Consider the following 23,668-nt stretch of genomic DNA (forward strand, 5'->3'; position numbering starts at 1 on the left):
TTCCCTTTTAAATTTCCTGTACATGTGGGATGCTTGCTGCTAGGACTGAGTGAAGTCACTTTAATCCAGAGCAGCTTAAAAACATTATGCAAAATTCTCAACACAGAGCTATGTGGCAGGACACTCTGTCATCATCTTATTCCACATATATTTTGATACGTCAGTGGCAGAGTTCTATAAGCAAAAGCAAACTGACTATCATCATGTGAATAAAATTATTAGTGTATGCATGTTTCATTAATTGTACTGAATGAGTTTTGTGTTTGAAATATTCTTTTACTGTAGCTGTGCCACTGATGTTAATCGAAAAATGGAGGTGTGGGGATTTCTTATAGCAGTATAATTAGGCAGCTATTGATACCATATGCATGCTAAATGGCTGTCTGTGTTACCTAAAATAGGGCTAAGACTGTGTTTGGCTTTTTCCACAGTATTAAAAAGTGCCAAAAATATCAGAAAAGGGGGACTTTGGAATTAAGATTGCCTTGAGTCAGTGTTATGACTGAAATAAAAAACAGAGGTATTGATCAAAAGTTATGCTAATTACTGTTGTGGCATTTCAGAAGAACTCATATTTGATGCTTAAATCACTGGAATCTGGTATGATTTGGACACAACTGTCTTGAATATGGAAATTAGACTTTGCTGATTTAACTGACCACATTACTGCCATGTGTTTGTGAGATTAGAAGATTACTGGGTCATATGTTTCAAACTGTCTTTCTCTTTAATCCCTTTAATATAGGGACTTCTATTTTAAAGGATTTATTTTTTTAATTCTTGGAAACTTTTAGATACCTAAGAGGTATAATTACTTAATCTAATGCATTCAGAAACTTCTGGATGCCCTATTTGTTGCTCAGAGATATATTGCAAATTCTGGTACCCTAGAGGTGAAGACACTCCCTTTTGTGATAGCTTATGGTAAAAACACACTTCCAAAAAAGACTAATTGCATTTCTTCTCAATCTCACACAGATGATGGAAGCATCTCTGTATGATAAAATTATGGATCAACAGCGTTTGGAGCCAGAATTTTTCAGAGTTGGTTTCTATGGGAAAAAGTTCCCATTCTTCTTGAGGGTAAGTGAAATGAAAATAAACATAATGGAGTAACACTGTCATTCATAATCACTTTCACTGTCTTAAAATTTGCTCATACCATATGCAAGTTCTTATCCTGTGAGAAAATCTTCATGTTTCGTGGTTAAGAAAAGGTCCTGACTAATGAAAAGACAAATTCTAGGCTTCTGGCATCCCACAGAAACACAATATTCAAGTTTATGTTGGAAACCATGCACCTACACGGTTCCACAGTGGTTCATGGTAGTTTGTTTCCTTTATCCTGTTCTGTTTCTGCTGGTGGGTACTCAGAGAAAGGCTGTCAGAAATAGTATCGATTGGTGGTGGGATAATCAGCAATTTAGCATTTAAGCAATTACATTCCAAGTTACTTTTTTTTTTAATGTCTTAGAAATTCCACATGCTGAATTTCATTGATTACTAATGTGCTAAAACTGACAAATAATAAAGTTATTACTCTTGATCATTAAACTGGAATTCTGAAGTTACTGAAGTGCCCTTGAAAATGTTAGTAGTGTTTACATTGTTCCCCTCTTCCACAGTCTGCAGTAGTTTAGCTGTATTGACTGTCACCTTGGGAAGAGGACAGAATCCATCTTATTCATGGAGCAGCTGAAATAATAATCCAAGCTCCTCTTCCTGGGGTAATTAAAATAAGAGATGAAAGAACCTCTTCTGTGTGGTGGAGGCCTAAAAATCCTGATTTGTTTTTGCCTTAGTGATGGGGAAAATGACAATTTCTAACTGGTAAATATAGCATGAAACTCTGCCCTCTAAAAGCAATGCTCAAAAAGAGTCTGATGGTAAGATAGTTATTGATATTACCTGATATTCATCTGATTATAACATCTGTACAACTGATTTGAAAATATTAATCAGAAAGAATTTAACTGATGGAGTAAAAGTAGTGGAAGGTGTTGCACAACAGTGCAGAACTTTCAAACCTTAGGTCTTTCACTGCTTATGAATCATCTTAGCAATTTTTCAAGTTAAACATTCACAGCACAGATTTATGCTTGCAACACCAACAAGGACAAACTTAATACATTTGATTTAATTTTTTTATGGCAAAGCAGTTTGTAGATCTGGCTGCATTTGCTGTAGAAGGAATAAAGATTAAACTTCATAATAAAGCTTTCATATTTTAATTTGTAGTTGAACGATAATACGGTTCCACAGGAGTTTTTTTATAGCAATTCCCATGAAAGTCTTGACTCTCAGAATTCAATGCCAGGAGCATTCTTTAACTTTGTGTTGTAAAAACTGGATAATTTTAATTTTCCAGGCTGATAATTGATCAACATTACAGGGTAAGTCAAGTTGAATGCCCTTATAATTTTCTTATGCAGTGTTTTTCTTCAGAGTTGTACAATATCAAAACAAAGTTTTTTAGTTCCTCATGGAATCGACTTTGCACAACCATTTCACTGTCTTAACTGTTTGTTGGGTTATATTTCTGTTCCATATTTTATATGGTCTGATATAGCATGTTAATTACTTACTTTGATCCACCAAGATCAATTTCTCCCTTCAGATTTTTATTAAACTTTGAAATGTAGTTATTACATTGTTCCAAACTTTTGAATAAAATGTAACTTATATGAAAAAATTTCCTTCTTCTAAGTAACCTCCTCTTTTTGCAGTCCTTATTTTTATTCGTGCCTTATGATGCAAAAGTTGACTGGAAAACCTATATTTAAGAGCGTGTGTTTGGATCCCAATTATTTTCATGCAACTGGCTCTTGCTTTTTGTTTTCTTATTCCACTCAGAATAAGGAATTTGTTTGCCGAGGACATGACTATGAAAGGCTGGAGGCCTTCCAGCAGCGAATGTTGAATGAGTTCCCACATGCCATTGCTATGCAACATGCTAATCAACCAGATGAGACCATCTTTCAGGCAGAAGCACAGTGTATCCACATAATCACTAAGCCATACTCTGCACTTACATTCTCTATGCTTTTAAGAAGGGTAGGTACACCTATAGCCAGTGTCAATCGCATGGTGCCTCCGCTGAAATAAATGGTAGGTGATAGTTTCCCTGCATTTGGTCCCAGTGCACTCTATTATGTTTGGAAGTTCTTTGTGTAATTTTGGTTCTATTTTAAAATTGCTTGACATGTTATTGACATTATTTCTTTAGCTAAAAATGCCTATAGAACTATCACCACTGTTATAATGGTGTAGCAGTTCAAAGTACAGTAATTTAACTTCTTACAATACAACATTATGTTAGCATGGCATGACATATTGTGTAAGCATATATTTAATTAAATGCCTTTACTTTATGTACTATTCCATGTAAGTACCTCTATTTCAAAACTAAAGATAAATTTTTCAGAAAAACAGTACAAAGAAATATCAAACAATCAAAAATGTTTCTGGTTCCTTTCCCAAACCACTAATAGTATAGAAGCACTTCATGCTGCATTCTTTTTAAAGACTTTTTCTTCTGTAATGCCTCAGGAGTCAATATGCTTTCCTAATTTGAATGAAGTGGGACAGCCTTAACTCTTAGCATGTAGATTTGCAGATTTATGCAGTGACACCAATTCCAGAAAATCAGGAAGTCTTACAGAGAGATGGTATTCCTGATAATATCAAGAGCTTTTACAAAGTAAATCACATCTGGCGATTCCGATATGACAGACCTTTTCACAAAGGGACCAAGGACAAGGAAAATGAATTCAAGGTAAAGTATCATGCCCTTTCCTGATCTACTGGACCTATGGATTTGTTTATAATGTCAACAAAAAGCTGCCTCATTGAAACATCATTTGCATTATTCAGCTGAGTGTGGTACAACAAATTCTCTAGAGGTTACCATGTCTAGATGGTATCTCAGGTTTGACTATTTCACTTCTTATTTTTAATAAAATAATATCAAAAATATATGGGAGATGCTGCATAGTTGACTAGGAGTTAAAAATTCATCTTTTTTTTCATCTGTGATATATAAAAGGTAGAACTGGAGAGACTGGAATATTCTCAGGAAAGTTTCTTGGGCAAATGGGAAAACATTGTTAAGGAGGTAGTCTGGGGTATGGATAGGATCACCTAATGTTATCTCTCTCAAGAGCAAGGGAGAGACAGTTTTGACTGAACTGCAACATAATGACCTGTTCCTGTGATATCAAGACTAAAAACTACCTCTGAACTTAGAGACTGTCTCAGCAAAAAGCAATAGTTCCTTCTCTAATAGATCCCTAATAGTAAATCCCTTCTGTTCCTCCTACTAAAAATGTCACAGTGAAAATCAGTTTTAGTGTAATTTTAATTCTGACTGTTAGAAGCACATCCTGATGCAGAATATAATCTGGTATTCAGACAGACAAGAAGAGTTATGCCATAATAATTTTATTATAAAATTTAGAAGAAAGAACTGTAAGGATAATAAATTAGTGAAATTGAGTCACTATTGTCTTCTAATGTATGTTTGGGCTTTGTTTTAACTGTACAGTTTATAAATATATTTTGTGTAAGCACTATCCTGTGTGTTGATTTGTCATTTTACAAACCTCCTGCATAAAGAGTTTACCAGTAGTATATTTGAGTATCAGCTATGCATTCTGGAATCTTGAATAGGGCTTCTCAAAAGAGACCTGGGCATGCTCTCTCATCTTGGAGCTCTTGTTCTTCTCAGATGTTAGATCAGAAAAGAAATACTAAAATACCAATTCAGAGTGACTTTTGAAGATTTGGGGACAACAGATAATAAAGTTTAAGAGTGAATAATCAGCAGAAATTACTGCTTAGTAGTAGGACCTAGAAAGTAAGGAGAAAAACATGTATCATTGACTTATGGAATAGACATTTCAGTAAGAATACTGGTAATGATTAAGGAAGATACAGAGTCAAATAGGGAAATATATTGCTTTTATATCTTTTAGAGTCTATGGGTAGAGAGAACCACACTGATCTTGGTTCAGAGTTTACCTGGAATATCTCGTTGGTTTGAAGTAGAAAAACGTGAAGTGGTGAGTATAAGACTCCTGTCAATACACATTGTGGGTTGGTTTACTCCTCGATCATATGTTGTTTGATGAACTGCTTTAAGATTTATTACACTTACCTAATTTTTTTGACCAAGGTCTCAGGGTGGCTGCAACAAAATTATTTACAAAGTATATCGAGTTGTCTGATTTCTCTTGCTCTTAGTATTAAGAGCCACCCTTAGGATTCATTTAAACAGCTGAGGAGAAAGAAGTTGAGAACAATAATGGGCACCCATAGGCAGCATTTAATGTCAGTACCTCTTTGAAACTCAGCACCATGTAACATTTAATACTTAGAATATCTATAGCTTAAAGTATCCTTCTGTGTCCTTAAAAAGTAAATGTTCTCCAAGTTCCTGTACTATAATAAATGCACGAGCTGCTGAACAGAACCTGTAGGGATAGGGTCTAATGTACCAGTCTTTCACTGACACACTGGAATTTCCTCTCCTTGCTTGTTCTATTACTTAAAATTCCTTAAATAGATCCTGGACATATTTGGAGAGAGTGCTCCTCCTATGAAGATCTCTAAATAATTGGTCTGTTTCTGAGCCCTGGAGTATAGCATCTATAACTGTTTTCCTTCTTGTCAAAGCCAGTCTTAGAATAATCCCATTAAATATAAGGATACCATAGTACAATTGATTCTCTCTAAAACTCTCTTGTGTCTTTCTTTTATCATAGCAGGAAAATGTCATTTTTTCACCATCTTGATAGTCTCCTGTAGAAAACCAAAGGTGGAGTTTAGTAAAACCAAAATATTGTATGTGACATGAGAAATTTTGTTAACTGACTCCTGCTGACTCCCTGTTACTAGGTTAATATGACCACTAATAAAAGACCTTCAGTTTATTATCATTTTACTATTATAGTCACCATTTCTAAAAGTAAACTGTAGTAATTTTTCCTGGGCATATATGAAATCATGACTCAGGTTTGTACTTGTATGTTTTGGTAAATTATAGCAGCTGCAAGCATGTACTCTTCCCATCGCTCAGCTTTTGGTTTTTCTGGCAGTTCACACTGCCTGTGGAAGAACTTCCCCACTCTGAGAGATGAGAGGCACACCCTGCTCAAGGCTGCCTTTGACTATAACTTAATCACCATTTTAGCTCAAAGCTTGCATTCAAATTCCTGATCCATAAAGTCTCATTGTTGAATTCACTTTGGATGGGGAACTGACTCAGTAATACTTCAGCTCTGCTCTGTACCCTTAAACTGCTGAAGCTCCCTGACCCCATGCCTGGTTTTGGTAGTTACCAAGGACAGTTAAATCCTGAATTCTAAGAGCTCCACTGGCTGAAAGTATATGAATATTTTGCAGCAAGGGCTGGGTCATCTCTCAAGGTCAGATAATGAATCTACAAAAGAGTGACAGTTGTTTATTTTGATCATTGATTACATGATAAAATCAAATCTCTCCCCCAGCTGAGAAGTACTTTTCTCTGTCAAACTACTCTAGGACATAGAATAATATTGTTTTAATGTTAAGAAATCAAAAATTACCTACAGTGTAATTCGCCTTTCAACTGAAGATTGTTGTTTGCAATGTTTCTCACTCATGTTTCAGGTGGAAATGAGTCCCCTTGAGAATGCTATTGAAGTCTTAGAAAATAAGAACCAGCAGTTAAGAACATTGATTAGTCAGTGTCAAACTCGACAGATGCAGAACATTAACCCTCTCACAATGTGTCTAAATGGGGTCATTGATGCCGCAGTTAATGGTGGAGTTGCTAGATACCAAGAGGTAAGCAATTTACTTTCTGATTATTAAAAATCTAATTTCTTTCCCTGTACAGATACAGCTCCTCTGTATGAACTAAAGACGGAAAGTACTATATGAATAATAGTTATAATTACACCTATATTACAGTTTTGGGTTAGGTAACGTTAACGTTGTAGTTTATTGAAATAACCATTTTGCTGCAGATAGTACTATAAACTTACCCCAGTGATGACTCAATTCACAATTACCCTGCATTCTTCAGTGATTGGTTTGAAAAATTTGAATTAACTGGTTAATTGTAAGTAAATTATTATAATACATTGCCTGTTCAAGGGTAAGAGATACTTCTGGCCAATTACCAGATTTACTTTTATGTGCTGACATTCTAGTTTTTATATGCATATATATATATTATGTATGTCTGTGTGTGTGTATATATATATATATATTTCTAATATATATGCATACATAAATTCTCAATAAGAAGTTAATTATCTTGAAGGATCATAATTTTCTATATCCTTCTTTTATCTCTTTTCCAAGTTTTTAAGAAAAGCTTTTTTTGGTGGGGGGGGGGAAGGGATTTAAAAAAATAAATACAATTTAGAAGTGTCTAACTCTGGATTTGTTTCTAACAGTTGTTCCTCATTATTGTGATTTCTGAATCACCTTAGAAGAACCTGAAGTGTTTGGGAGGCTGTATTTATACAAAATTCTGTGGAATTTTGAAACTTCAGTAAAAAGAAAGGGTTGGGGGTTTTTTTTTGCAGCCCGACTTGATTTTTCTCTTTCTCCTAAGAGTCTTATGAAATACTTGAGCCTGCTGGTTTTTCCTTTGAAAGTGTCAAGTTGAATAGCATTCTGTCCAGTTGTCTCAAAGGCTGAGAGATTCAGTGTTCACTCAACAGTGTTAAATTTGGTAAAACTCCATCTTAATTAAACTACAAGAATTTGAGTCTGGTGTAGTATTGGAATCTGTCATCAAAACTGCAGTGTTATGAAAATTGTGAGATTGAAGCAAAGCAGTAACGTTTTTTTGTATTTCTTCTCTGCTTTTAAGCAACAACAAAACAGTTTAGCGTAGTGAAGCACCATGAAGGGAGTCCCTGGAGAAATACGGTCATGTCAGAACTATGTCTGGTTTGAATTAGCAGTGTCAGAGCTAGCTCAGTGTCTCTGCACAGCTTCCACTCTTCTCAAGCATTTCAAAGGTTCTTGCTTGCTCCTTATTGTTGTCCTTGGCTGTAATTCTTGATCTCATAGACAGTGTTCATGTTTCGATTCCCGTCTGCCCTCTGCCTCTCACTATATTAAAACAGCGATTCAGCAATTCATTTTGTAAATGTCAAAACTGTTAACAATAATTGTGAGGCCTTTTTTTCTTCCATTTCTCTCTAATTCTTCTCTTTGCATGTCCATTTTCAGTCTTTATATGTCTGCCTGTTGTTATGGCAGCTCTTATCTTCTACCTTTCTTCCTATCCTGCTCTCTGTAAATGCTTTTGCCTGTTTCACCTGCTTTCCCCTTCTGCCCTGTATGAAGCTCAAAGTTCAGTCAGTCTTGGAGCATTTGGTTTTGAGATAAGAGTGACCATGTCCTTACCAATATCTTCCCTGTCTTCAGGCAACTTCCAAGTCTTAACGAGTGTCCTTTGACCATCTGCTACCTTCTTGATTCTGTCTTTCTTCTTCCCTCTTTTCCTCTTTAAATTTTTTCCTGTATTTTTTTTTTCCTCTTCTGATGGGGAAGAAACTGTTTCTAGTTATTCAGCACCTTCATAATGCAAATGTTAAAGCTATCCATTTACTAGTGGCTACATTTTTTTGCCTATAGTCTCCACCAATGACTATGATTAATTACTTATTTAATATGTATTATCAATTATTGCAGTTCAAAGGAACTTAGAAAACATTTGAAAATATTATCTAGAAAGTGTGGAGTGTTTTTACTCACTTTGTTTTACTTTGTAATTTTATTCTGTTTAGGCATTCTTTGTCAAAGAATACATCTTGAACCATCCAGAAGATGGAGAGAAGATTACACGCTTAAGAGAACTTATGCTCGAGCAGGTAAAGTGGGGAAAAGACTGACAAGATGGCCTGCTCAGCTGTTCTAGCTAAAAATGTCCCCAGACAAAATTTAAAAGTATCAGAGGTTAATAATTGTCCTGTGGTCTTTAGTGTTTTCTGAGTTAGATTCCAAGTAGAGAGTGACTTTCTGTACAAGCAGCGCCATGTTAATATTTTTCCCTAGTCCTTTCCATCATCACCTTAATCACTTCAAACTGTTTCGTGTAAAATAAAGGTTGAGTGAGAGGCCTGTCTTGTCATGCTCATATGAAAATATTTGCACAAAATATTTTATCACTACTACAGAATAAATATTATTTCATTGAAACATTTGATGGCTTTGGCATATTTTGTATTTTAGCAATATTCCAGAAATATGTTTTCACTATAAGGTTTGCCATAAGAGCCAAAAAAATATTCAAAGTCTTACTGCAATGAAAGATATCTAGTAGTAATTGGCAAAGTACGTAGGCAGTAAAATAAATACAAAGTCATCAAATTAAGCATATGAGTATTCTGTGCATTATATTTTTTTGCATTATTTCTCCATTTGTTTATAAGCCAATGACCTACCAGCCCCAAACATGAAGTGTTTCCATTTGAAAATGCTGATTTTTTTTAATCAAAGATCTCACTAATATTTTATCTTTTTAAACTGGTATTTATCTATTTTTGTTCTATACAGTATGTTGATGTTTCAAATTCTATTGCCATCTTGGAGTAAAAACAGTCACAGTATTGGAATTTGCCAAGATGGAAATTCCATTTTTCGTCAGCATTGTGGGATGTTTTGGTCAGATGAGCCAAGTGACAGGTCCTCAGACAGTATAAATCAGAATAGATTCACTGAGCTCACTTTAATTTCTCTGAGACAATATATACTAATTGACATAGTTTTGCTTTGTCAAGCTATAGTTAATCTCATTAATCTTTACAATGTAAAACTGGAGTCAATAACTTCCTGTAACAAAGTTGTGGGTTCCAAGCAATAGCAGTTGAACCCTGTCTGGCACCCACAGCTGATTTAACACAGAGCATTCGGAAGGGCTGCGTGCTGTGGATGGATGTGCTGATGACTCGAGGTCAGGGATGCTGTACAGCTGCATCCCCACTCGCAGGCTGCCTGAAAACATCAGCCACGAGCTCTCATCCAAAGATATTACAACACACTGTAGCTATTTTGTTTTTAAATCTGAATTTATCTGATTCTTCATCTAACCAATTCAATATTTCGAATGCATGTGACCAAATTTGAGCAAGATTGAAGTTTTTGCACTGTAGTTTTGAAGCCTGTCATGCCTTGTGTCAAGGCTATACATCAGGTCACCACTTACAAAGATCTCTGGGGAGCTGAAATAGGATAGGGGACTATGGACTTCATTGCAAATGTGTTACAGAGTCTGTTGTAGATCGGACCAGCGCTGTTATTCCATGCTTTTTACAACTGTTCTTGTAGAAAATGGCTTTTATTTAGGGTATAGAACTGCTCCTTTGTGAAGTTGACACTTAGATATTTCACTATATATCCACTATAGTGTTTTTTTTAATATTAAAACCCCATAATTTACATAGGTGAAACCTTTGGGAAAGTAGAATGGGAAGAGGTGGTAAATCCTCTTATGTACTTTTGGTACTAGGCCTTTTTTGGTTACAGATCTTTCGTAGATTTAGATAGGTGTCTTTAAGGCAATGTGCATTTTGTTGGATTTTTTTTTTTAATCAGCATCCTAATTGATGATAAAAGCTTAAACAAAATGGATCAAAAATATTTTTTTTCTCTCTCTGCAGGCTCAGATTCTAGAATTTGGCTTGGCAGTGCATGAGAAGGTGGTGCCACAGGACATGAGGCCGTTGCACAAAAAGCTGGTGGATCAGTTCTTTGTGATGAAGTCCAGCTTGGGAATACAGGTACTCATGTGAGCAGGTGCATGGATAGACCAGAAGACTGTTCAGCTGCATTAAGGGTTGGTTTATTTTTCCAGGCAACAAACAGTGACATCTTCTGGTTCTTTGTCCTCATTACAGCTTGTAGTCCCTCTAGTACCACAAAGCAAAGAGAAACAAACTTCCTGTACCATGCAGAGAAAAGTACTCATGTTTTACTAATAGTCACATTTTACTATCATTAGTGAAAGGTTAAAATATTTTTCTTATTAATGATGAAGCTGATCCAAAATGCCATGTAACTACATTTATATGCAGTTATTTACATATCTTACAAAATGCTTAATGATGTTATGTTAATTTTAATTAATCTTCTTTTAATAACTTGCCAGGAATTTTCTGCCTGTGTACAAGCTAGCCCTGTTCACTTCCCAAATGGAAGTCCTCGTGTATGCCGGAATTCCATACCTGTTTCTATGAGCCCTGATGCTGCCAGGGTAATACCACGACGCAGGCAAGTTAAATACTAGTAATGACATGTTTTTGCCCCCCAGAGAAGATGACCCATAAATACTTCTAATACATATATCAACCTTGAATAGCTGGTATATGTATTCTCTGTCCTTCTTTCTCTCTTTCTCTCCCTTCCCCCAGTTAAAGATTAATAAACATGTGCTGTTCTCACATGAGAAATTATGACTGACCATTAGAGTTAACTGTTTCATATTTTATTATTCTTATAAAAGCCCCTTGAGTTACCCAGCTGTCAATCGGTATTCTTCCTCATCACTGTCATCCCAAGCTTCTGCTGAAGTCAGCAACATCACTGGGCAGTCAGAAAGCTCCGATGAAGTTTTTAACATGCAGGTATAATTTGTTGTCATTCTTCAAACAGTACAGAATCTTTTCTTACAAGGCTCTTCACTAAATTAATGCTTCAGTTATTTCATTCAGAAATCTCATAACTACTGCTGATATTTCTTTTAAAAACCAAATCTTTAAATTAGATGCTAAACTAATTCACTTAGAAATAACTGTTTTTATGTAACTGTTTTCTCTTGTTTAAATAAGAGCATTAATTTTTTACAAATGTAATAAGTAGCAGTGGACTATCATGCAAAGTCATCTGACCTTGTATAGACTTTCCTATCTAGTTATCACATTGTGATGTAATTATTTTAATGTATTAATTACATTTCTATTTATTTTGTATTTTGCTACATTTTTATGTAGTTAGATAAATGCTCTTTATACTGATTTCCTCTTTTGAATTACTGATAAACTACTCTAAGAAGTTAGAAGTATGCTATAAATTTTTGTTTTCCAAACCAGTAAATGTGATCTGGTAACAACAACATCTCTTCTGTGTGTAGCCTAGTCCATCTACCTCAAGCCTGAGTTCTACTCATTCTGCTTCACCTAACGTGACTAGCTCAGCTCCATCCAGTGCCAGAGGTCAGTGCTCATCTGCTGTGGTAAACCATGTTAAATGACTCTTGATCTGTTACACAGCTGAATTTCTGCATTATGTTACTAGCCAGACATCATATTTAGCCAGTTACTTGAGGAATCTGAATTATTAGAGACAGAGGATTTTTTTGTCACAAGCATAGAATTGAAATGTCTGAGTTTCACTGCATGAATTTAATCTCTAGACACATTTATATTCTAGCTTCTCCTCTGTTGTCTGACAAACATAAGCATTCCCGAGAAAACTCTTGCCTGTCTCCCAGAGAGAGGCCCTGCAGTGCCATCTACCCTACTCCTTTGGAAACTTCTCAGGTAAGAAGTTTGTTGGGAATCCTCAGAGCACAAATAGCTAAGAAGTACAATAAAGGCACATGCTGAACTTTGAGCAGATTCAGCATCTGTTCACTGTTGTAAATTTTCAAGGCTGTTTATGATACATTTATAGGCAAATACTATAAAATATTTTACATGTAAGAGATGTGAATAGAATACGTAGTGCTTGATCACATTTCTGCTTGATTTCTTTAGGTGTAGGTCTGTTTCTTTATGTTTACTTACTGAAGTGAGAGAGAGATGCAGAGACTTACCAGGTGATGCAGCCTGTTTGTGTGGAGCAACAAGCATTTGTTTGATCTAGGGAGGAAGACAAAGAATGAAAAGCTCTTATCATGGCAGTTGTCCTTGTTGAGCTCCCCTTTGTTTCTTCTGAGAAAGCTAATCCTAGCCACTTCGAGATAATAACCCGTTCCTTGTGGCAATTCCTGTTTTCCAATGTAGTTTCAGACAAGAATGATAGACATTTTGTTACTGCAGAGGAAAAAATGTATTGTGTTCCTGCCTTAAAATACTTTTAAACAGGTCTGTATGAAATGTGTATTTTTTGAGTATTCTGAAATTCAACATGAGCTTGGTAAGCTGGCCAATACTGAATCCTTATTTTGTCTTTTCTTCCTAATGGACCTATTTTCCTAAAGTGCTTTTCTCTAGCACAGCTGCTGTTTTAATCCCTGCCATCACACAATGCACCTCTTGCTGGAAGCTGAGAAAGATGAGAACATACATAGTGTTAAAGGCTCTCCTTTCAACATTCGCATGTCTACCAGAAGTTTTACCACTGATAAAAACCAGCTCCAAGATTCTTTATTTTAGAAATTATTTATTGGTTTCTCATGAGTTCTTTTCTTGTCCCTTGTTTCTTCAGTTATTGAATTGGCTCTTGATTTAATTTTTAATCTCTTTTCTGTTAAAGTCCTCATGTTATCACTTGAAGGCTTAAGAAGTAATACTGAAGCTTAGCCAGACTTAAGGACAGCTCTTGGGAGCTGCTTAGAGCAGATAGATCTACTGGGCACTTCATCAGTGGTAGTGGAGCCAAAACAACAGACAGGGAAGATCAGGAGAAGCTCTTTGAATAAAGCGGTTTTACAGTTTGCCGCAAAGAACGATTATCCCATTTTTGCTCCCAGACTACAAACCCTTGCTTTGCCAAGTGGAATGCGACTTCTGTGCCCCACTCTATCCGAGATTGCATAAGGGAGGCTGAGGAGCTCATAGGCCCAGTCTCCGCTCTCTCTGAGACTCGCCCAGCAGGAAAGTCTCCCAATCTGTCTCTACCCTCAGTGTCCCATGAGAGGGTAAGTAGAAAATTAACTTGCTCGTACAGTGAAGTATATTTCAAAGATGAGAAGGTCTGACGGTTTCTTTCTGCCCTTATAACTGTAAATGAGGATATATCTTTCTGGGGAAAGGTGAAATTTCTTTCTCTGCTGTTCCCTCAGCAGTAAAAATGGACTGTGATCAGAAACAAAATCCAGATTCTCTGCCTTCTGATAAAGAAGGGGAAAAGAATTCCTCAGGACAATTGTCAAGAGATATCTTAGAGATAACTAAAACTCTAATTTAAATTTAGCTGCTCAAACTGTTCCTTGTCCTTTCTCCTTTCATTCTAACACCACTTCAATAGTGTTGGTTGGAGCTTCATGCTGAAAGGACCACCCATTTACGAATTACTTTGTTACAGCTTGATGAAAGCAATATTCACATTAGTGTTTCTACTGGGAGAGATGAGATACACAGGCAAATTCCTGAACTTCAAGTCTTTCAGGCCATAGCTACCTTATTTAAGGAAGTTTGATGGACTTTACAGAATAAGACCACAGCAGTACTTCATCCACTTCCTCACTGAAATTGATGCTCAAGGTTACAGTTTTTAGTTAACATCCATTTGTGCTTGCTTTGTGATCTCTGGCTGAATGGTTGTACAGTGTCTCTCCAGCTCTTCCCATACTCTGAAGAGGAATGCCTGCTGTCGCTGACTGGTCAACAAGCCTCCTTAGTTTTTGTGCTATTGTTCTTCCTATTGAAGCTTTTTTGAATTTCACTTTTTTGGGATTTTTATTTGCGTGTCATTAAACATCCTGTGATTGCCCTTGTTCTTCCATCCGGCTTTATATCTCATTCTTTTTAGTATGTCTTTTTTTCTCTGCATTTTATTCAGCTTTTGTGTCTTTATCTCCTCCAATTTCAGTTGCTTTTTCAGCTGTTGCTCTTTACCTTTGCAACAGAAAATGGACGCTCCAACACTTGTCCATCACATCCTAGTGCACTACAGACTCACTAGGCAGTGAACACGCAGTCCAGACCAGGCAGCAACCTATGGTCACACTTTCTGTCACATCAGAGTACATATGTAGGTTTACCACCTCAGTCTAATGGTCAGTCTAGGAAAACAGATATTACCTGACCCAGAATGACTCTCACATAAAGTACAGCACACCTACTGTAGCTCAAAGTCTACCAAAACCATTCTGTCTCTGAGATGTTTAAAGTGAAGTTGAATTGGACTTAAGTATTTGTTTCTCACTTTGTAACATGAAGCTGCAACGTCTTAGATCAATGATGATTACTTTGCAGCTGGGTTTGCCATCTTGTGGAACCACTGCAGAGTGCCTCAACTTGGAACAGTGCCCTGTGAGCACTGGAAAGAGACACAATAATAGGATTTTATTTGGATTTCACTGATCATCTGATCTTGCTTTTAAAGAAAAAAAAAATGTAAGAAAAGAAAACAATGATTTATCTGTTCCCATTTCCTCTGGAAAGTACATCTGAATTACTTGTCGGATTAACTGTATGCTATTTACATATATTTTCAAGACAAGCTAGTGAGCCTTGGATTATTTGAATGCTGCCAAAGGAAATAAATGGTAGAATTTTAATTTTTTTCATACATTTTCTGGATTTGTAAACAAAATGGATTTTAAAAAAATGAAAGACAAACTTGCTTTACGGGTCAGCTTTTATCCACAAGAGAATTAAGAAGACTTCTACCAAAAAAGTCAGGGCTGGAAAACAATGCACAATGCTTTTCTTAGGTAACAACCATAACTTGAATATTATCTTGTTCAGATCCTGATTCTCTAATGAAATTACTGCAAATCTATCCTTCTATTTTAAAGTAATCTATTAAGATATCTCTTTAGGAATGAGCTTTATGATGTTTATTAAGGTGCTGGAAACTGTCAGAACTCAGTACATAATAATCCTCCCTCCAATTTCTGTGTGTACAGTTTTCAGAAAACAAAAAAATATATTTGTTTTCTTAAAGGCTATTGAAATACAGCAGCAGCTATGTGTAAATCATCATGTTCTCAATTTGCAGAGAATGCTGTTTAATCATATTGGAGATGGTGCTTTGCCACGAAGTGATTCCAGTCTGCCCGGCACTGACAAAGGTAAGCGGAAATGCTACAACGTTCTTTGAAGAATGAAAATTTAATTACTCCATCATGTTCCAGTTCTTTTGAGTGCATACTGTCATCTCCAAGTGTCCAAACATTCTAACTGACTGAATGAATTATGCTAACAAATCTAAGTGTCAAAACACTTTGCCAAAAAGGGGAGAACTGAATTTTGTACTCAAATAAGGCCCAGAAATTTGCAGGAGGGGGTGATGGAGCAGCAGGTTTCATCAGCTGCCTGTGAGACCTGTCCTTTCTACTTCTCGAGGAGACATATGGGGGGAAAAGCCAACTTCTAGAGACTGGGGCACAGAGAATTTAGAGATGGACAGAATCCTGAAGTTTGGTATCTGCAAATCCTGTTTACCAAATACAACTCAGTATGCTTCTGCTTACATTTGGATTGAAAACACCAATTTTGCATTTTGGGGATTTTGTTTTTAATTAGACTAAATGCGAAATATATGCATTTCCATAGAAAAAATATTGCATATTGCATCTTATAATATTGCACATGGGGAAATCCAATGTTGCCAATTGTTGCATAGTAATTGTTTGCCATTATTTCATTATGTGCCTCACATCTATAATATGCTCCATCATTTCATTATGGTACCTTTGTGGTATGCTGAATAAAGGGTACAGTAAAATAAGTGTATAGAAAGTAACTATTTTAATAATATACTGTAATAAGAACTGACCAGGAATCAGATTTTCTTTAATAAGAGCTGGGTTTTATAGGTATTTTTTTGTTTACATTTTTATGAAAACACAGGTGGTATTTTCTCACAGGGCTGAAAAACATATGAAATTATTTAACATGGAAATACCACAACTTTTCCACTGGCCTATGCGGCCAAGTACATCACTGAATAGGTAAAATGAAGTATTCTCTCCTGAAGGCTTTAGCAGTCCAAAAAGCTGACTGCTTCGATGACTTAAAAGAAAAAAAAAAAAGGCTTGTTAGGAGATTCTGGCATTTGAAGTACCTAGGTCTGGTGCCAAGTGATTTTTAGGATGGGGACAAAGCCATGCTATTGGGTGACAGCTTACAATATAAAAGCAAATACTGTATTACCTATTTTGGCAATAACAAAGCAAAATTATACTCTAGAAAAGAGATTATTCTGTTAATTGATCCCAGGGTCAATTAAAGTGCAATTATACTATAACAGTATTGTTTCAGGTATGAGATCAGTGTTATCTTTATTGTACTGATTGTATTAAGTCTGGTGTGTAGTAGGGTTGCAGTCCTGAGATCTCCCAGAGTTGCTACAATAGCAATAATTGATGCCATCGGTTAGCAACAATATTTTGGTTTTTTTGTAAATAAACACTGGGTCCTTGCATGTGATTCCCTACTCACAATTGAAACAAACAAACAAGAAGGAAACTGTCATGGCAGGGCAAGAGGTTTGAGGCTTTTAAGGTGAGGGATTTTTTTTGTGGTGTATTTGGGAGATGAATGGGAAGGTTTGAAGTGGTTATTTTCTACTCTTTTTTTAAGGAAGTGTAATGAAAGTTGTATTTTTCAAATTAGTTTTTGTCCTGTCCATGTTAAATATTCTGTCCTTCTGTCTGATTTCTTTCCAATATCAGTGACTTATTGATGACATGAGATAATCCATTTCTATCAAGGAAGCTGTTCCAGACCTTATGGGATCATTCAGTTAAAGTCATAAAAACTGATCAGGGTAACAGACAAAGAAAACAGCCACTTTAATGCACGTCAAGGTGATAGTCAATTTACATGATCAAGCAGAGATTCTTTACCACCGATGCAAACAGTGTACAGAAATTTTGCCAGTCCATAATAATTTCTCAATTTGATATTTTTTGTTGTCATTTTTAATTTCTTCCAATTTTTACTCCCTACGTTTTGTGCCCTTCTTTCCACCTTCTTTCGGTTGCAAATTTGTGGTCTATGCAGACAACACAAGAATGTTAGCAGAGAAAACTTTATGAAGGAGATCAATAGGAATTTGGCGAGTTCCTTTCTCTACTCCCTTCTGTATATAAAATGAGTTAGTGGGAACAGTGGGAACCTCTAAATAGAAGTCTGGTGCAAAAGATAAACTGATAATATTAACAGGCTTCAAACTTACCTCCTTTTGTGGCTGGATTTGCCAGAGTGCGATCTCAGCTGCTGCTGCTGTTGATGGCAGCCAGGCTGATCACAAACTGACCTGAGGGCCAGGTGCATCCATCAGGCAGCCATGAGATTGATGGCTGCTATTTAAGAGCTTTGCAAGTGCAGATGTAATCATGAGAGCTTTTCATGCATGCTGATTGAGTTGTTAGGCATTTGCATTCTGTCTGTTTTTACCCTCAGGGATAAAAGCAAGTTAGAGAACTGAAGTGTTGATGCCCATGACAGTTTTGTCGTTCTCTTCCAGCTGTGAACACTACCCCCAGCAGCTGGAGTCTGGACAGTGGCAAGGAAGCCAGAAACACATCAGAAAGTGGAAAGCTTATATCTCCTCCTGTACCACCAAGACCTGTACAGACTGGTGAGTTAATGGACATCTCAGGTAAAGCTGCAGTACTTGAGGGCTTAGATTCTTTCCACTGTGTTTGATGTTTAACTTCTTGGGCAGGTTAACTTATTTGATTTCTCACATGAAAGGCTGTAGGACTGCCTCTGCGGGTATTTTCATCTCGTTAATGTTCTCTGTAGTTTCCAATACTCTGGCCCTTCACTAATGAATGAGCAGTTTCACACAGTTCATGCTAGTATGAGGAAGGATGGTCAAATTTTGATTTTATGAAAATTGGAGGTTAGCAATCAGAAATTATCATTAACCACATAGAATCTTACTGGCCAGAAAATGCACAGCAATCACAAAAGTACATGAGTTCTCTTACTGTAAGTATTTTGCCTTTTAAAATATTAATTTCCATTTAAAGGAAAGGCTGCTCAAGTGATACTATAAATATAATTGTACTCAAGGGAGCAAGTAAACTTTTTGTGTATTATGCTTATGCCTCTTAGTTTGTCCAGGCATGTTTCTAGTATATTTGGAGGTAAATGTTTGCTATAATTATATTATGTATTTTTTATTTTCCTTATTTGACTTACAAATACATAATATATTTCTTAAGAACAAAAGGACATGTTGTTATACTGACTCTTTTTTTAACTTGTTATCATTTGGTAGATTATAAATCAATTTACAGTGATATAAAATTTGTCCAAAAAGGCAGATGCAGGATTTTTTATACTTGGTTGTACTGCAAGATAATCCAGAGAACAAAGCAAAATAAACAAAATCTCTAAAACTATTAACAGCCATTGGCCAAGGAAGCTAGAGATAATGTTTGTTTATCAAATGATCTCCTATCCACTTAAAAATATTTCTTAGTGGAAATTGTCATGCCACAAGTGCACTGAAATCTTTCTACCTTTACAGCATCACCAGCAAGACACATAGCCCCCATTTCCCCTTCTCCTGCTGGAAGATCACCGATGAAGGTACTGTCTTATTGCAGTGAATTGTCTTTGTGAGACAGATCTGGTGTGTTGTGGGGTAGATGGTATATATTTAATGTACATTATTTGGGATTTTATTATGTTTTCTTTCTCTTATCATATACTGGTACAAAAACCAGTGTTCTGTCTCCAACATGAAAGACAGGGAGGTGCCAGGAAAACCTGTTGTGCAACCCATTTGTCTTATTCTTCCACTATCCAGAGCTGTTAGATTAGAGAGTATTCCCTGCTTCAGTCATTTCAATTCCCATTTTCCTCTGCAGGACAATCCAGGGAAGTTGTAAAAAGTTGCAAGTAGTTTGACACCTGCCAGTAGGAAACATTAAGCATAGGCTGTGAGTAAGCACTGGTTCTTCTCTGGCATTTAAACATCCAAATTTGAGATCCAGGCTAAATTGAGCAGGTTTCATTTCTATTTCCAGATATTTGCATGTGTTGGTACCCACATATTGGTAGCTGCTTTTTTTGATGGAAAACTTGATTGGGAAATCTGTGTTTTCCACAGCATATGGAGCACACAAACACGCAGCCTGCTTATTCCAGGCAAACCCTGATGCTGGTAGATTGCAAGACATTGGTCTTGAGGATAGCCTCTGCCACCCCATAGAAGCAGAGACGATTCTGCAGGTAGAAATATAAGAGTCAACAACATGGAAAGAGAGCAAATAGAAAGGAGCATGACTAATTCTTCAGGCATTCAGATGCAAGGACAGAGGGAAGCAGCCCTGCTAAAGTAACCCCTCAGCAACCCAATGCCTAACTAATGCTGCAGAGATACACATTGACTGAGAACAGCACCCCAGAGTATTTCCTTTCCCCTCAGGGTCCCTGATTACAAGTCCACACTCATTGTCCTGGCCTTCCTATAAGCCTTTAACATTTCTACTTGTGTCTACACAGTGGTCCAAATTGATCACAAAGCAATTCTGCTGGCCATCAGAGTGCCCCATTCTCCTATTACCATTCTGCTGAAGTGAGCACCAATCCCAAGTTTTGCCCTAAGTGCTTACTAGGAAGCTCCTTAAAGCATTAGGATCTTGTCCAAAGATGAGTGACCCTTCCTTTTCATTTTGAATGGACACAGTACTGATGATTCTTAGGGATGTTTGAAGCTTGTCCCAACATTCTTCTTCTATAGGTCTGGACAGAATTTAAACATTTTACAAAGTCTGGATTGCTGCTTGGAAGAGGAATGCTGGCCCAAAATACTTCTGAGAACTGCTAGATCTCACTTTGAGCATCCATGAATTTCCAGACTGTTTTGATGTCTAGGCTGTTACTTGCTACTGGTAAAAATAGTCTACACTGTTTTACCAGAACTTATTGCAGGCTTTACATATTTGCTGTTGTTCTGAACGACAGATGCAAAAGTCCTAAATCTTATATATGGTCACTTAATCTACGTGTCCAGAGTTCTTGAAATACATTATTTTTTTGAAAACCTTAACCCTGAATGTTTTTGGGAGCAGGAGTGCAGTTGCAGCCTCCTCACATACAGAGGAATGGAGCATGAAACAAGTGGTTAAACAGGCTCCTGAGAAAGTCTGAAATGTCTCCACCAGGTGTTGAGTTTTAAATAAAATTCACTTTGCTTTTCCACAGCCAAATACAGGGCTCAAATTTTAGCCTTTCTTCTAACAGTGTGCTACCAGAGAAAAACATCCTAGTACAAAACCCACTGATGTAAATGAAGTTTTTCTCTCCATTGATTTCAGTGCTCTATGGATCCCGTCCTAGACGGATAACTAAAATTATCTCAACAGCATAAAGTCAGTGCAGCCAGCTCTGTACACCCCTGCCCCTCTCCTCCTCCTCCACTCCCATCTTTTTTTGCATGGCTCATACTTTCACCTCAAGCTGAGCAACTGAGCATCAACCAGTCTAACAAGAATGGGAGTGAGAAATTTGTCTTCGTTTTGATTTCTCCATCCCTTTTTTTAGCCTGAGGCTTGAGGCCAATAAGTCAGGATTGTCTCAGATGAATCCAGTTGTAATTAGATACATTGCAAAAAATTTTAACTTGAGAAGTGTGGACTAAGTTCTTACATTTTTCAGTTGAAGCTGCTTCACTGGAATAGAACTGCTCAATGGTTTTAGGTAGTCCTGCATTGTCCATGCCTTTTATTTGTCATCAGCACTGTTGTTGCTGCTTGGGCCCTCAGCTCCTGATCCCTCACCATCCCTCACTGATCTATGAGGCCACTGGTGCAGCTTCTGGCCACCTGTGCCCTCCATATGGCCCTTGTCCCTGAGGCACACGTCGTGTGTTGTGTTTGTATGTCTGTGGAACACCTGGGAGATGGTGGAGAGCAAGGGTGGTGATGCTTTTGTTTCCTGCCATTCTGCTGCTGCCCCAGATGGGAGCAGGAACAGTAGAGAAAGGGGGCTTTTCCACCCAGCAGTGGCTCTTACCTTGATACCTGCTTTGTGCTGCCCCGCCGACACTGCTTTTATGGTACACTCAGAAATGATGCCATGATGTAAATGCACTTTTCACTGCACGTCAATGCACTAAAAGCTGTGAAGAAAAGCTTTGAAAACTGAATTTGGGATATGAGAGCCTGCTGTGGCAGCAGTGGCTGGGCTTTGGCGTTAGGGGGCAGGACACTCCCAGGTATGTCCTGTGCCCAGTGATGCATTCCACTTCCAGCTTGAAAACTAAGGATGCATTCTAAAGACTTCCAGACTTTTCCAGGGTATTATGGTAATAAGATAACATTTTAAAACAGTTTTATTTCCACTTAGATGAATTACTGGCATGACCACTATCTGAGGTGTACCCAGGCACTATTGAAATGAGCTTTTTATCAGTTTCTTACCACGTCTTGATTAAACAGGGACAAATCAATTTCTGTTTATCAAAGCTCAGAGTTACATGCACTGTATCTATCTATATTTTCAGTCTCAGCACAGAAACACTCTCCCTCCTATGTTGCCGGGTAAATTCTTCTTCTGCCCTTTCTTTTGAGCAGGGGTCTGTGCAATCATTCACACCGTCTCCAGTGGAGTATCATTCCTCGGGGCTCATATCCAACTCCCCGGCGCTGTCGGGGAGTTACAGCAGCGGCATCTCTTCGCTCAGCCGATGTAGCACATCAGAAACATCAGGCTTTGAAAGCCAAGGCAGCGAACCAGCAGTGACTGTCCCAAACTACAACGTTTCCGAGGAGCCTGTGAGAAAAGAAAGCAAAACCCCGCCACCTTACAGCGTGTATGAGCGGACTTTGAAGCGCCCCGTTCCTCTACCTCACAGCCTCTCCATCCCGCCCGCCGCAGACCCTCCGGCACTGCCACCCAAGCCACAGCTGGTTCGGCCAAACAACCTGGAAAACAGCAGCAGGAGGACTGAGCAGGTTCCCCGGCCCAGGCCTCTGCCCCGCAAAGTCTCTCAGCTATGAGAAACCACTTTTTTATTTAATTGCAACGCATTCTTTACTGTTTCAGAAATAATATTTTTTAAAAATGGTAAAACTCATTTAGTTAGGCACTTTAATATTTTGTCCACCTTTTCTTTGGAGTAATTTCAAAATGCTTTTTAATATTATGTTGCACATTCGAAATGAAATTACTAATTTAGGTTGCCAGATGTTATAGGAAGCATGAATGAGAGGAGTTTTTTTTATTATTTCGTGGTGATGAATACTGATAAATGCTTTTATTTGTACTTTATTTTTCTTTAAAAAATCTAAAACCCTACAACTCTCATCTGAGTTAACTGAATGCTTCTTACAAAATGCAGAATATAGGATCCTTTATAGGATCTTTAATGTTGGATCTTTACTGCTAGAGATAACTGCACACTTTCTAACGAAGTAGTCTATAGACTGGGATGTTTCTGTAAGTAGGCTGAAAGTTGTTTCTCTTATCTGATGAATAGGTTGGTCATTTCAAATGTATGTGGCAAAACTGAGATATAATGCAAGTTATACAGCAGAGGACTTGTAAGAATGTGGTTTGGAATTTTTGAAACACACTCTTGTCTTACGTTATTTTTAAGGTGGGAAAATACCTGTATTTCATTCAGCATACAGCACCATTCTGGTGAATCCCAATAAGGTTTTGTGTCATTAGCATATGTACCAACACATCCTTTTTCTTTTTGAGGTGCAATTTACTTTTATTCTTCCGGTTAATGTATTTTTTTATTGTTTGTTGTTTTAGTTTTTGTTTGTTTGTTTGTTTGTTTGTTTTTTAAAGCTAGCAGTTTTCTA

The 23,668-nt window shown here is 37.1% G+C and overlaps 1 protein-coding gene across 1 annotated transcript in view; it reads left to right on the forward strand.

Moving 5' to 3' along the window:
* The window catches only part of DOCK4 (dedicator of cytokinesis 4), a 160,530-nt gene extending 137,675 nt beyond the window's left edge, over positions 1–22,855 (forward strand). Inside the window, exons 39-53 of the mRNA XM_062492503.1 lie at positions 979–1,083; positions 2,854–2,995; positions 3,609–3,775; positions 4,974–5,060; positions 6,649–6,825; positions 8,790–8,873; positions 10,662–10,781; positions 11,150–11,271; positions 11,504–11,624; positions 12,131–12,212; positions 12,430–12,539; positions 15,889–15,961; positions 18,364–18,477; positions 19,378–19,439; positions 22,430–22,855. Of these exons, the coding sequence (XP_062348487.1) occupies positions 979–1,083; positions 2,854–2,995; positions 3,609–3,775; positions 4,974–5,060; positions 6,649–6,825; positions 8,790–8,873; positions 10,662–10,781; positions 11,150–11,271; positions 11,504–11,624; positions 12,131–12,212; positions 12,430–12,539; positions 15,889–15,961; positions 18,364–18,477; positions 19,378–19,439; positions 22,430–22,855 (1,992 nt within the window). The remainder of the gene's footprint in view (positions 1–978; positions 1,084–2,853; positions 2,996–3,608; positions 3,776–4,973; positions 5,061–6,648; positions 6,826–8,789; positions 8,874–10,661; positions 10,782–11,149; positions 11,272–11,503; positions 11,625–12,130; positions 12,213–12,429; positions 12,540–15,888; positions 15,962–18,363; positions 18,478–19,377; positions 19,440–22,429) is intronic.
* Positions 22,856–23,668: the final 813 nt, after the last annotated feature.

The sequence above is a fragment of the Cinclus cinclus genome, chromosome 4, assembly GCF_963662255.1.
Source record: "Cinclus cinclus chromosome 4, bCinCin1.1, whole genome shotgun sequence".
Classification (NCBI taxonomy): Eukaryota; Metazoa; Chordata; class Aves; order Passeriformes; family Cinclidae; genus Cinclus; species Cinclus cinclus.